The sequence below is a fragment of the Parus major genome, chromosome 4A, assembly GCF_001522545.3.
Source record: "Parus major isolate Abel chromosome 4A, Parus_major1.1, whole genome shotgun sequence".
Taxonomy (NCBI): Eukaryota; Metazoa; Chordata; class Aves; order Passeriformes; family Paridae; genus Parus; species Parus major.
In genome coordinates, this window is record NC_031772.1 from 16,473,626 (window position 1) to 16,488,278 (window position 14,653).

The 14,653-nt window shown below is 47.6% G+C and overlaps 1 protein-coding gene across 1 annotated transcript in view; it reads right to left on the minus strand.

Moving 5' to 3' along the window:
• Window positions 1–9,647: 9,647 nt before the first annotated feature.
• LOC107203773 (gamma-aminobutyric acid type A receptor subunit epsilon) overlaps window positions 9,648–14,653 on the minus strand; it is a 36,189-nt gene continuing 31,183 nt past the window's right edge. The window contains exon 9 of the mRNA XM_015626154.1: window positions 9,648–14,271. Coding sequence (XP_015481640.1) covers window positions 13,978–14,271 — 294 coding nt within the window. The 3' untranslated portion in view covers window positions 9,648–13,977. The remainder of the gene's footprint in view (window positions 14,272–14,653) is intronic.

Genomic DNA, 14,653 nt, shown 5'->3' on the forward strand with positions numbered 1-14,653 from the left:
ATCACAGCATCCTCCTGTGAATGTGAGGATTTCTCCTGGGACAGCCCATAGCAGTCACCAGCACAAAATGGGAAAGGGATTTGGGGACAGCTGTTCTCTAGGGATGAATTTGGGGTCATATGGAAGTTCTCCCTGGACAGATGCCCAGGAGAGGGCTGGGGAACAGGGCAGTAGGACCATCCTGGTCAGCCTGGAGAAGGGAAGGCTCAAGGGACACTAAAGGAGCTCCAAAACAGCTTGAGAGGGGATTTAGATGAGGATTTTCAGTGATGGGACAAGGGGCAATGGCTTTAAACTAACAGAGGGCAGGTTTGGATTAGATTTTAGGAAGGAATTCTTTCCTGTGAGGGTGGGAAGGACCCAGCACAGGTTGTCCAGAGAAACTGTGGCTGCCCCATCCCTGGAAGTGTTCAAGGCCACATTGGATGGGGCTTGGAACAACCTGGGATAGTGAAAAGTGTCCCTGCCCATGGCAGAGGGGTTGGACTAGATCATTTTTAAGGTCCCTCCCAACCCAAATAATTCTGTGATTCTATGATTTCAGTGGCTGAGGTGATTATTCCACTAATTATTACTGTGGGATCCTAAATAATTAATAACCATAATTAATTGTCTGGACCCAAGGGAGCAGAAACAACTTTTGTGGTGGCTGTAACCCCTCCCTCCCTCGAGAACTGCTCACTCCAGAACCTCTCTGCAGTGTTTTATCTCCCTGAATGTTTAAATGACTTGAGCAATTTGGGGTTTCCTCTGTTTCCCCATGGGACTCCTCACTCTCTGCTCTAATTATAACACCACAGCAGCTGCTAATGCCCACAAACAAACACAGGTCCTCGGTAGCTGCAATGAGTTAAGGTTTATATAATCATGTGAAGATCTGAGAGCTGAAAAGCCTTTCTCTGTGCACTGCATTAATCATTTAGAAGGAGCCTGACTGATGATTTTTGCATGTGTGTGTGGTTGTTTCCTTTTTCCCCCTGTGGAGTCCAGCTGTTGCTGGCTCCTCGTGGTGTGCTCAACACCAACCAAGCCATTGCCAAAGCCACAAAGGCTTCTGGAAACTCCTGTTCACATTCATCTGCAGATTCAGGCAGGACAGGGGCTGTGCTGGTAGTGAGGAAACATACCTGGCCCTCTGATGAGGATGTGGAGAAGTTCTGCTGGTTAATGGTAGGACAGTGGTAGAAGAAGCCTCACACTGAAAGGACAGAACTGACAGGGTCATTTCCAAATTATAGCTGGCAAATGAAGCACAGAGGCATGGGAAGTCTAATCAAGAGCATAGCACTGATCAGCTCTTTGGCCAAGCATGGAGACATCCTTTTCCAAGCTGTGCTGGTGCCAGGGGTTCTGCCTCTCATTGCCCCTCTGGGTCATGCCTTGGGAGCGAAGGCATCATGGTAAAATCAAGCAACCAGTTTCAATGTTGAAGCTGTTTTCTGTGATGTTGCCTGAACACCAGGCAGCCATCCCTCACACAACTGACACCAGAAACTGCTGCCCACAGGTTTTGTACCAGCATCATCCCTCACTGCCTTCCCTGCTGTGCCAGTGGAGCATTAACAGCAGGGCAAGATTCAGGAGCACAGCCTGGACTGGGGCAGGGTTTGCTCTGTGAGCAGCCACAGCTGACAGGCTTGTATGACCTCATATCTATAAAAGCTGATCTTAAATGTTCATTTGAAAACCTCACGTGGACATAAAACCCAGAGTTCAAAAGTTGCAACTTTTCAGACACAGGGGAGGGAAAAAAAAATATCTGTGGGGTTTTAGGTTAAAATGCAGAAACATTGGGCTGTCCTTTTGCAGATGTGATTTCCATGCTGCCACCATCAGTGGCGGGGACAGTTCAGCACCTCTGCTGCCACCATCCTCCTTCCCAGCCCCTAAGCATGGCTCAAAGTAATGAGATTTAAGGATGTGAGAAAGTCCTAGAAGAGCTAAGGAAAGATAATCACGGCTAGTGAGCTGGCAGTGAGGGAAGAGGCTGAAAGTGGCAGGGGGGTATGGACTGGGTGGTGGAAATTCCACTTTCCAGAGTCAACATTAAGACCAATCAAGTCTTCTGGCTGAAGATGTGGCTGTTTTAATAATGCAGGCATTGGAATTAGGAAGAGGAGCTAAGACAAGGAGACTTGCTGGGGTCTGTAAGTAGCAATGCTGTGGGTGATTGCTGTCCCAGCCCTGTTTATTTGAAAGAATCTTGAGAGGAATGACAGATTTGTCTTTACAAACAAGCTGTGGGTCTGCTGGTAGGTAAAACTAACACTGAGAGATAAAAGAAATGATGGGGAGGATTCCACTGATTGATGAATGGAAAAAAGATACTTGCCTTTACAAACAAAGTGTAGGTTTGCTGATAAATGAAATTGTATATTGGAATATGAAAGAAACAATGGGGAAACACCATAAATTCCATAAGAATTAGAAATTAAGAGGGAGGGTTGTGCATTAGAGGGGAATATTAGATAACAGGTGTTCTGGGAAGTCTGGACCTCTCAGGTACCTCAGCCAATGGGGAAAGACAGAGGGAAATGCAGCCGGGAAATTGGGATAAAAAGGAGGCTGCATCCTCCAAAAATTTGAGACACCCCAGGGGAATGCCCCATGGCCTCTCCCTTTATTCAAATAAAGTAAAGGGACTCCTCTGTCTCCTCTTTGGACATGAACCTCTGGTGTTTGTGGAGTAATTTTCCTGACAGTCTCTGCAGATACCAGCAGGAATTCATCGGTAACCGCGTGTACTGGAGCCTTCTGGCCCCAGCTAAAGGCACTGCAATTCAGGGAGAAATCAGCCAGCTTTTTATCCTGCCTTCCTTTTCTCCTGGGCCTTCCTCAATGCCCCAGCTGCCTGTCCTGCCCCGAGGTGGGTGCTCTGAGCTGCACAGGAACCCGAGGTGGGTGCTCTGAGCTGCACAGGAACCCGAGGTGGGTGCTCTGAGCTGCACAGGGACCCAAGGTGGATGCTCTGAGCTGCACAGGAACCCGAGGTGGATGCTCTGAGCTGCACAGGGACAGCCCTCACCTGGGTGCAGGCGCTGAGCTCCGGCTTAGCTGGAACAGATGGCACCGCCTGACAAATGCACCCTTTCCAGCACTTCCCTGCTCCTTTCTGCTGCAAATTGAGGCCTTAAAAAGGATTGATGGTGCTAACAACAACCTCATCCAGGAGGACTTTTGGAGGGATTAATGACTAGTCGCTGGGGAAAGGTTTAATGGTCCAAAGAGATCAGCAGTCTCAAGCCAGTTTATTAATCAGCTAAGGCCATTTCCACTAAAAGGCTCAGCCTGGGGAGGAAGAGGAGGCGAGGGGTGGCAGTGATCCATCTCTGCACAGAGGTGGAATAATATAACAACAAACAAACAAATAAACAAGCCAGAGAAAGTGAGGGGATCCCTGGAATCCAGCACACAAACTCGCCTCTCTTCCTTTGGTGTGGACTGGGATTCAGCAAGGAAATGCAAAGAGAAAAGGGAGCGATGGCCTTGCTTCATTTCCTTCTGATTGACTGCAGCCCACCTCACGCTGTCGTGGCTGCAGCAGCTCCTGAGCAAGCCCAGCCAGCTGTGTCTGCGGCAGTGCCCACTGCACATCCCCACACCCTGTGCTGTGGCCTGGGCAGCTGAGGACTGCTGTTGTGACAGGAAGTTTATTTCTGACACCTTGTTCAGAGATCATTTTTCTGCCCTAGAGCATGAAAACTGAGGTTCTTATTATTTTTATCACAGCAAGTCAAAGTGCAGGAGCTATTCTTATTTCTAATCCTACTCTGATTCCTTCCGAGCTGCTGCATTTGCTTTGATTACTTTTTCCAGTTATAGCTAAAATCAAATTTGCACTGTAATAATCTGCCCTTACAATAAGCAGTCCCTGAGATGAGGAGATGAGGGTCCTGCCAGGGACCTTCTCCCATTTCTGGGTGCAGGAAAAGCTTGGTTGTGTCCTGGCTGCCCTGGATTGCGTGGAGGAAAAGCCAAATGTCTCAGTTTATTTATTTCTTCTTCACTTGAGACCCCCTTAGGGGTCATCTGTAGCTGGATTGGTATAATGTAATTTTCTGGGGCCCAGTGAGGGAGAACAGAAGGGTTTCTGGTGAAGGAGACCTGCTCCCAGGTACTGGAGCTTTCTGGAGCAATTTTCCAATGCCTCCATGCCGTGGGACTGTAGGGCCAGGCCTGGCTCTGGGAAATGTTACAGCAAGCTGCTGTGGGTGGTTTGGGGTCAGGAGGCCTTTTAATTGCTTGAAAGTGAGGTCCTTGTGCTTTATCCTGACAGAGGTTGTTTTAGGCCACCAACAAAGGGTCTGATCTTCTGAGGAGAGCTCTGGCTTTGCTCTGGAATCTGATCACAGTGAGTTGTTTCTGTTCAGATACATTTTTAGGTGGCCGAAAATTTATATTATTTTTGGATTTTATTTTTTATTTATTTATTTTTTTTTTAGATTTTCACCTCTGTGCTTGTTCCATCCAAAGTCATGTACTACATGTGAGGTCAGGTGACTTACCTGCATTCATCAGCTGCCTTTTGGAGTAAAACCTCTTCTAAAGTCACATCCTGCTTTTCTTCCTTCTTCCTGCCAGCTCATGTATCAGCCAAATGAATTTCTGCTCCCCTGGGATGCTGCTCCTGGAGAGCCTGGACCTCTGGCTGGCCCAAGATGGTAAAAGCCAGCATGGTCCATACACCCCAGAGCTCCAGCAATCCAGGTGTCTCCTCTTCACTTGGTATTTTCAAGAGTCAAAAAGACAAACCAACCCTCCTGGAGAGGAGCTGAGACAATCAGCAGGTGAAAGGTGTCACTGCAAGAGGTATTTGGTGTCAAAAAGTGGTTTTCTGTGTTTATATGGCTTAGGGAACAAAGAGGCTGGGCAACCTCCCGTGTCTTTGGATGGTTTTTGCACATCACTTAATATCAATTTTCCAGTTTACAAGGGCAGTAGCCTCAGTGTAAGGAGTCCCAGAGCAGAAAGGAGGTGGCAGACACCAGGGATGAGCTGAGTCCTTTTCTAGCTGGCATTCGTTTTCTAGACTGCCATGCCAAGACCTCACTGATTTTCCTCCCTCTTTTCACAGGTGGGATGGCTTATGGACCCAGTTCTCTGCACTTTTGGATTCCAAGACTTCCAGACTAGATATTTCTATTGCTTTAGCTAATGAAAGATGGGGATGGTTTCAACCTGCCAAGTTTTCCCCTAATATATACATATACACTGCTAGTGAATTTGAATTCAAGTCCTTAACACTGTGGGAGTGTTGGCCACCTCTGGGTCCACATGGAATGGTGACCCTGTAACCCCTAAACCCAGCAACATTTACTAATGGCTTATCTGAAGTCCCTGTAGCAAACATTTCAGTCCCTTCAGGCAGGGAGAAGTGGGTTACTTTGTGAATATCAATGCAGATCAAATAAAACATATCTCAAGGACAAATGTATTTGTTCTGAAAATTTGGCCAAAGAAATCAGAAATGGTTCTTTAAAATACAGCAGCCCAGAGCAAGTTTTTATCTTCCTTTTTGAGCAGTGAAAGTTGATGATCAAGCTATAATTTGAAATATGTGGTATGATACAGCAAAACCAATGCCACTGAAATTACCTTGCAGTTTGAACACAAACTGATCTGAAGATCTGACAAAAACATTTTCTTTGTTCTACAGACATGAGACCATTTTCCTTCCTTTTATGTGTAGCACCCCTGGATTGTTCTGCACTGATCACAACTGCTCTGGTGTTCTCTTTGATGAATCCACTTGTTTGGTTTATTTCATTTGGGTTTTATTTTTATTTTTTGTTGGTTTGGTGTTCCTTTTTTGGGGATGGTAGGTGGGTAAGATCTTCTTGGGCATGATGGGAAAGGGACAGTTAATTTATGTCATGGATTTGGCATAACTGGGCCATCAATCTCAGCAGAGCATGTACGAGGTGTTGGAAGCAGAGAGACACAAAGATCCGGTTGCTGCTTTCTTCCTTTTCTTATGTGAAATGAAAGCCCCCCAAAAAAAAATAAAGCAGGAATAGATACCTTCTGGTTCCAGGCTTCATGGAGCAATCCTGGGGCTGTCAGCAATGCTGCAAAGGGAGAGGGGAAGGAGGGAAGATGATGACTCACAAGAAGTTTCCCTGTCTGTTATGATTTTGCTTCGTCGTTTTGTGTTCTCTGGATGACTTAGGGAGAGACGCTTTTCCCTCATCTCTAATTTGCTGCCAGATGAATATATTGAGTAGCAGGATATTGAGAAGTCATGGGAAACTAATGAGAAATGCCTGAATGAACTCAGCATGTTCCTCCACGCGGCTGTTAGGCTTTAATATCCCAGTGGTGCTGGGCAGAGGGGGCACAGGGGCTGTGCAGTTCCTTTTGCTCTGCGGTTTAGTGCCAAAAAGGGACAAGGAGTAATGGTTTTGAACTAAAAAATGGAGAGTTCAGACTAGACACAAGGACAAATTTTTTAAATAATGAGAGTGGTGAAAACCTGGCATAGGTTGCTCAGGTAGAAGCTCCATCTCTGAGAACGTCCCAGGTCAGGTTCTGAGGCTCTGAGCAACCTGATCCAGATGAACATTTCCCTGCTCATTGCAGGGAGGTTGGACTAGATTGAATTTAAAGATTCCTCCTAATTCAAACTATTCTTCAATTCTATGTTTCTACCTGTTTGGCCAATTGAATTTAAAGATTCCTCCTAATCCAAACTATTCCTCAATTCTATGTTTCTACCTGTTTGGCCAATGTGTGGTCTTGGAAATTCAGTCACCTAGAATTGTTATTGTAGCTGTTATTTGGTGGTGTGACAGTTCTGGCCGACTAAAAACCCTTACTACAGCTTTTCTTTCTCACACATTGTCCTGGCTTCCTTTCCTGAGCTCTGTTGGATGCTGGGGTGGCCTGGCTGTGACAGAGGGGCTGGTTGGGGAAGGATGTTCCTCAAGGAATGGCAAGGACCACAGCAGATACTGAGCATTTTCAGGATGCTCACTGTAAACTCTTGGGCAGGGGTTCCTTGTCTTCCTGACCTGCCGAATTTCTGCTGCTATATATGTTCTTTCAGGTTACTGGGAATTTCTGTGGCTAAAATGGGAAGAGACTATGAGCCTTAAAACGTGTTTCAGAGCTGCCTGAACCTGGCCCAGCAGTCAGTATGGCAAAGGACATTTTCCTGGACTGCATGATCTTGAAAAGCAGATTGCAGTGAGGGACTGAATTGCTGCCACGGGGATTTTTTGACCAGATCTAAAGTTATTTCTCCAGGAAGAGCAATATATACCAGGAAAGTGGTACTCCAGTCCCAGATGGGCAGCCTTGCCTTCAGCTCATCTCTGATTCAGGTAGTGTTTTACCCTGAGGAGATGAAAACACCCAGAGAAGCAGAATAATGTGAAGGAGACATCTGTGTTTCACCACACTTTTGGCAAGGGGAGGTGGCAGCAAAAGTTCCTGGGGAGTTTTGTCAGGGTCAGTAACACTCCAGAGATGCAAATCAGCCCAATGGCAGCCTGGCAATGACTCAACCTTTCCCTACAGCCTGTTTCTGCCCATGTGTGTGATACAGGCTGCTGCAAAGATGGGTTTCATTTTTACAGATTTATCACCTTCCTTGGGCCTTTCATGCAGCAGAATGATGAAAGGCAGGAATCTTATGGCAGCTGAATAAAAGTCATATCCCAGCAGCTGTGACAATGTCCCTGGTTTGTTTTTCCAAGGAGTCCATGAAAGATCATGGGGACACCCGTGGCTGCCACCTCCTGTCCACAGTGGCTGCTTTCTCTCGGGGCTCTTCAGACATCCATGGCATGTGCATCATCCCAAAACCTCACCCAGGGGCACGCAGCACGCGCCCTGGGGGTTTCACAACACGTACAACCCATGTTGATAAGATGGTTCTGTGCCTCTTGAGCCCAGCAAAGGGTGGTGTGAGCACGGGAGAGGGGCTGCAGAGCCATCCAGCAGCCAGGCTGGGGCACTTCCCTCATAGATGGCTCTGCCACCTCACTCCAAACTTGCCTGCCTTGATGTGTCCCATCCTGTGCCTTGTGGAGGAGGTCCTCAAGAGCCTTGAGTTCTCTCAGATAAATGGCTCAGCTCAGAGCACTGTGGCCTGATGTTCCTGAAGCTGCTCATCCTAATTAACAGGCATTTCCTGAGTCCCTTTTATACCACTCCAGCAGCCCAAGTGGGCTTTAAAGAGAATGGAAATTACCCCATGGAGCGCTCTCCCTGGAGATGTTGCTATGCCGACCTGCTCAGAGCAATTATTGAGGCTTCCTACCTCTCCTCTATCCTGCATTGTTCTTACTGTCATAGAGCCTCAGAAGTGTGCCTGGGACAGAGAGGGCCCAGACTCTATTTAATTTACTTTTTCTGGAAGATGTGGGTAGAAGGGGAAGAAAACAAGTAGAGAGGGGTAAAATCATGTCAAGTGCCACCAACAAAAAAACAACCTGAAAGACCTGAGAGTCCTTCTGACAGAAAATTGAGTCAATTTTCTCATGCACAACAAATAAAAAAATAAAAAATAAAAAAATATTTTTTTCCTTTTTTTTTTTTCCTTTTTTGTTTTTTTATTGGAGGTCTGCAGGCAATAGAACATTTCCCCTGGGTTTCCTCACCCACTCTGATGAGAACACTGTGAGGCAAGGTGTGTTCTACCCCAGCCCTTCACAGCAGGTGCCTCCTGCCCCTCATGGGCTGCCAGAGTGGGTGATGGAGCCACTTCTCCATGAGGAGAGGCAGCTCCCATCCCGTGCAGGCAGGAGTGTTTGTGTCTCCCCTGAGGCAAAATGGAGCATTTTTTGCCATTCTCCTCAAATTCAGTCTTCCCAAGGCTTACAAATCTGAGGCATTAGGAGGAAGACAAGTCATAATGAATGTGTATTAGGAATATAAAAAGTAACGACTTAATATAACTTTCTCTTCTGCCCTTCCCTCCCCCTTCATGACCTCATGTTTTTAACATTTTGGGAGCTGCTAAATCTTGGAGGGACACAGAGTGTGCCAGGGAGAGGTGGGGGTGCTCCATTTGTGGGCTGGTGCCAAGCCAGGGGTCTCTCCCCAGGGCACTCAGAAAGCAGCACCTTCCCTCCCTGTGCCTCAACAAACAGCAATGCCTCCACTGGCACCCAAAAGTGGGGCAGGAATGGGGGAAAAAATGATTAAAACGTTAAAGTGCTGCAGATGTGGCTGTGTGGGCCCAGGGACAAGGGGGTGGCTCGTGAGCCAGGCCTTCTCCAGAGCTGGGGCTGTCCTTTGGGTTATGGTGGCTCCAAAAGCAGGAGTGGGGATGTAGAAAGGCTGAAATAAAGCTCACCAAATATCACTGCCAAACTCCCTCCACCCCAAGACACTTGGGGGAACATCAGTTATTTTATTTACAATGGCATCAGGCTGAGGGGAACAAGCAAGGCCTTCTCCTGCTTTACAAATGATGGCTTTAAACGGCTGAGGCTGCTCCTGAGCAGTGCTGACCTGAAGCAACTTCTGCCTTTCTTAAAGAAAAACAACAAACCCAAAAATATCAGTGACACCTTTTCCCTACTTTCCAACAAGGTAATTTTCTGTGGGGAAATAAATAAATCCACCAGCTCCAGTAACGCCATCAGGAGGGGGACAGGGGATAATTTTTACCCTTCTCACAAGGTGTAGACAGACAGTGGTGAGGATGGGCAGTGTATAATGTTGTTTATTATGTATAATAAGAAGCATCCAGAAATCTCAGTCAAGGACCAAGCCCCAGAGTGCCAGCCCCAGTACAAACACACAGTAACAGAATCCCTGTCCTGAAGAGCATACAGGCTAAAAATGGTTCCTTATCTGGCATAATTTGGAGGGGAAGAATAGGAATTGGAGGTGGAGAAATGAAAAATCAACCTTTTTCCTGATTTCCTTTTATATTCCAAACAAAGGCCACAAGACATAAATGCTGAGATCATAATTTCCAGTCCCCATCATTAGATACTGAGATAGTAGAGTGATAGAATCATAGAATCATTTAGGTTGGAAAAGACCTTTTATGATCATTGTCTCCAAATGTAAATCTAACACTGCCAAGAACTCCATTAAACCATCTCCCCAAGTAACATCTCCACATCTTTTAAACACCTCCAGGGACGGTGACTCCACCACTGCCCTGGGCAGCCTCTAACACAGCCTGACCACCCTTACAATGAAGAAATTTTCCCTAATACCCAATATTCCCTAATTCCCTAATATCCCTAAACCTTCCCTGGCACAACTACAGTGTATTTTCTCTTACCCTGTTTCTTGTTGCCTGGGAGAAGAGACCACCCCTCATCACACCCTCCTCTCAGGGAGTTCTAGAGGGCAATAAGGTCCCCCCTGAGCCTCCTTTTCTCCAGGCTGAGCCCCCCCAGCTCTCTCAGCTTCCCCTTGTGCTCCAGACCTTTCCCCATCCCTGTTCCAAAGCTGCCCCAGGAGCTGAGGTGTGGGCTCCCCAGTGCCCCAGCTCACTGCCCTGCTCCTGCTGGCCTGGGATGTGTTTGTGGTCACCACGGCAGGGGGATGCAGGGGTGGGAATGTGACTTGCTGGTCCTGGGAAGGGAGGAGGGAGGTGAGGGAAGCCCAGTGCCCACTTGGCTGGCGAGGCTGGCAGGATGAAGCTCCTCCACCACATTCCCGGGAAGTGGAGAATGTTGAAACCTCCATGGGAGGAGGAGGCAGCAGAGCCTCCAGGTGGTTTGAAACAACCCAAGTGCTCTGCAGCAGCCCTGGTGCCTCTGTCCTCCCTGCCCAGAGCAGCACAGCTCAGCCCCGTGGTGCTGCTCGGTGTCTAATGCCAGCCTAGGAGGGCACAGAGGGGCTCAGCTCCCAGGGCCACACTGAGCAGGGCAGCTCATGGCTACTGGATGTCTCTGTGCCCTGTGTTCCCTCCTGATAGCCTGAAAAGCATTTCATAAGGAAACTGGAGCCTTGTAAAGTAATTTCAAAAGAATGGCAGATTTTTCTTTTTTGGCTTTTCTTAGCTTCTTTTTTTTTTCTTTTTTTTTTCTTTTTTTTTTTGAGATACTATAGAAAATTAAAAACATGATTGAATTTGTGCATGCCTTTATTTATTGTGCTATGGATGATGGGCACAGATTTCCCTAAGCCAAAAAGCCCCCTCCCTCCTCCTTCCCCAGCCTTAGTAATCAGCTTCCTTGTGCTCCAGCCCACGCTAGACTATTTTCCTCTGTCAAATCCTCCATCATTGGTTAAACTGCCTAGGTGTGTGTTGGCTTTATCTTTTGTTGGTGAAATCTAACAATCTTTCCAGTCTACTTTGTCCGAGTCCCTGTCACCCTCTGAGGTTTTTGTACATCCCGTTTCTCTCCTGGCTGATTTTGTAAAAGGTCTCATTTCAACAAGTTGCTGCTCTCAGGGCTGAAGTCTGTTCTTCATGTCTGCCCATGATAATCATGTGTGTTCACCAAGAGCTTCCAAGCCACAGCAAACTGCAGCCATTTGGGCACCGTTGCACATTGGTAATTTTTCCCTTCCACCTTCCCTTTCTCAGCTGCACTTCTTCCTCGTTTTGCTGCCTGAGTTCAGAGCAGCCTCCACTGCCTGCACACCTTCCAAGCCACCATCCTGTTGAGGAGATATCTGGCACAGACCCTGGTTTGCCACCGGGGCGTCCCCTCCCACACACCCCCTGACAGCTGCCTTCCCAAATGTGAGGACGTGCTTCACTCAGAGTCTGCCGTGTGAGCCAGTTTTAATCTAGGATGCTCTTTCCTTTTGGCTCCCCACAGAGATCACAGGACCCTGTTTAATCCAGCTCCCTGTCGGTGTAGGGCTGAGTCATAGGAGGTTTTTCTGTTGCTACATCTAATAACGCTTTGCTACTGGGAGCAGAGCATCAACCAGCTTGGCTGGGAGTCGGCACTGTCACCCAGCAGCTTCCCTTGTCTGCAAGTTGTTTTGATTCTTTTCTTAGACTTCTCCCTCTCTGTGTCTTTCTCTCTAAAACATTAATTTCCTCTAATTAGAGCCTCCTTAACAATTCTTTTTTCCCCCCTCTCCTCAGTTAATTTCCTCTAATTAGAACCTCCTTAATAATTCTTTTGCTAAATCAATTTCCTCAGTTAGAACCGCCCGCCACAATTTCTTTCCTCCCTTTCAAAAGCTGTCGGAGTAGCTAAGCAAATTATGCTTCTGAGTAACCTTTATCTCTTACTTGGTATTTTAAAAGAACTGTAACAGGTTAGACAGGCACAATTTCCCCTTTCAGAGCTCTGCTGGTCTGACCCTATTAGGTTATACTTAGCTGAGTGTTGTACTATTGTATACTTAATAAGATGCTCTAGCTGTTCATCTGGAACCCAGGTAAGGCTGCATTTGTGAATGAATTAAACATGACACTTCCTTATTCAGATCAGTGTCAAAATCCGTCTTTAAACCAGATCAAACTGCTCTCCAATAATATGTAAAATCTCCTGCCCCCGTTAGCTGACCTGTGAGCCAGCCTTTCCTAACTTTTCCTCTGCAGCCATGCCGGCTTTCCTCTCCTGGCAAGCCTTTTAAGTTCTAATTTTTTTCTAAAACATGCTGTTTTAAAAAAAAAGATCTTTTCTGTTTCTAATTTACACGTAAGTAACTATTAACGGCCCACTGCTTTTCACAATCATGCTGTGGGCCACATCAGCAGCTGGTGTAAATGGGGAGGCAGCCAGTTGACACAATATGGACCCTGGGCCTGAGTTTCCTCTTCTTTATTATGCAGTTTCTGCCCAGCTGAAACTGTGCATTTCTCCATCTCTTTAAGATGGGACCATCTCACTACGCTTGTCCTTCTTAAAATCCACCAAGGACAACTCACTCCAGTTCCTGACTTCATGAGGAAACAGGCCAAGTGATGATGGCAACTGGGAGGGGCCATCCAGTTAGAGTGAAAACTCTTGCTTTATGCAATTATGAAAAAAGAAGGGAACCCATCTGAGCTGCAGGAATTCACAGCAGCTGGGTGTGTTCCCTTTCCTGTACCCCTTCCTCAGGTTGGCTCCGACGACCCAGCGCAGATCTGGTGGCATCAATGAGAGTCACTGCGTGGGACAGCACTGCCCCTCTAATTCACAGCCCGAAGAAAACCACCTCACAACAGGCTCAGGAGGCTTCTCCTGGCCTTTCTCACCAGGACTCCTTCCCTCTTTTGGCTGTGCAGAGCCTGCTCCGAGTCCTGGTCACACAGCAGGAATGTCACCGTGGGCCCTGAAGAGTCTGCTCCAGTAAGGCAGGTGGGCCCTTCCAGCTTGTGAAGTGCTTTTCATCAGCATCTGATGGCAATCAGCAGTGCCTCAGTGGGTGGGTGTCCTGGAGTGATCCGTGAGGAATGCTTCATAGAGACTCTGCGGGGAGCTGGGGGAGGCTTGCAGCAACTTCATCCTCGTCAGTGCCACCATCAGATGTCTGGGCAGGCCCAAAACGTTTTAGCCAAGCCCAGCTCCTGTGGGAAAGCTGCACTGCTGTCCTGTTCCACACTATTTCCTTCTGACCTTTCCAGGCTTCTAGCACCCCACAAAGTCTGTTCTGGTGGAAGTGGTGCAGAAGTACTAAGATGTATTGTATTTCCTTTCCAGTCTTAATAATTATGCAGAAAACTCCATTTGTCGTCACTTCCCTTGAAATTTCGGATTAGGATTGGATGGAAAAATGAAACACATTAAGGTTTTTGTTTTTGACAAAATCCCTAATGCTTGAGATGGGAATAGGATGTTTTTGGGTAATCTTACAAGGAGTACAGTGCTGGTGGTGCTGGAGAGAAGGTTGTCTGGGGAAGGGTAGATTCTCTAAAAAGATATGTTAGAAGGCTAAAAAAAAGCTGTTTGGTTCTTCTCAGAAGAGATGAGAGAGCAGGAAGAGGGAATCACCAGGTCGGGTTGTTCAGACTGACAGCTGACTACAACAGGAGAGACGCTGTTCTCTATCTGTGCTCCTTGAGAAGCCCCTCTTGCTGGTGCCCAGTCCGTCCCAGCTGAGGACAAAGAAGGGCTAGAGATAGAGATAGGCAATCCAGTAGACGATGTTGAAGAGCAGGAAGGCGGTGGGGAAGAAGACGCGGGAGTAGGAGTCCAGGCGGGATATGTGGATGCGGACCCTCCCCTCCCGCCACATTCCTGTCTGGCAGTCCTCGATGCAGCAAAAGAACCTCTCACATTCCTTTCCCTCCAGGCACGGGGAGCCGGGGTCGTCATCCTCATCCTCCTCTATCTCTGGGGGCCAGTGCATGATGTGGTTGATGTTGATGGTGGTGAAGGTTGGCATCACCTGTGCACCGGCGGGTGGCTGTGAGGGGGAGAGGGAGGAGGGTTAAAGGGGTGGGAAAAGCAACAAAACATGTTCTGGACACCAACCCCCACCCAACTGGCAGTAGATCAGATCATCATGGGTGCAGTTCAATGGAGAGGGATGACTGATCATCCCCAGTCTCTGCACCTGGTTGTGAATCACCACATTTGCCTACTGGGGGAACTGGCAGCTCCCTGCCTGACTCTGAGTGTTCTTCCTGGCATCCCAGGGCACAGCCCTACTCAGCAAAGGTCTGATTGCACCGACTCCCCATCTGTGCCAATAATAGTCAGTGCAGAACACGACCTGTTCGATCTGTTCTGGCCAATTCCCTCATTTCCCTCAGCTCAGCTGTCTCTGAGGACACAGCACACAGCCC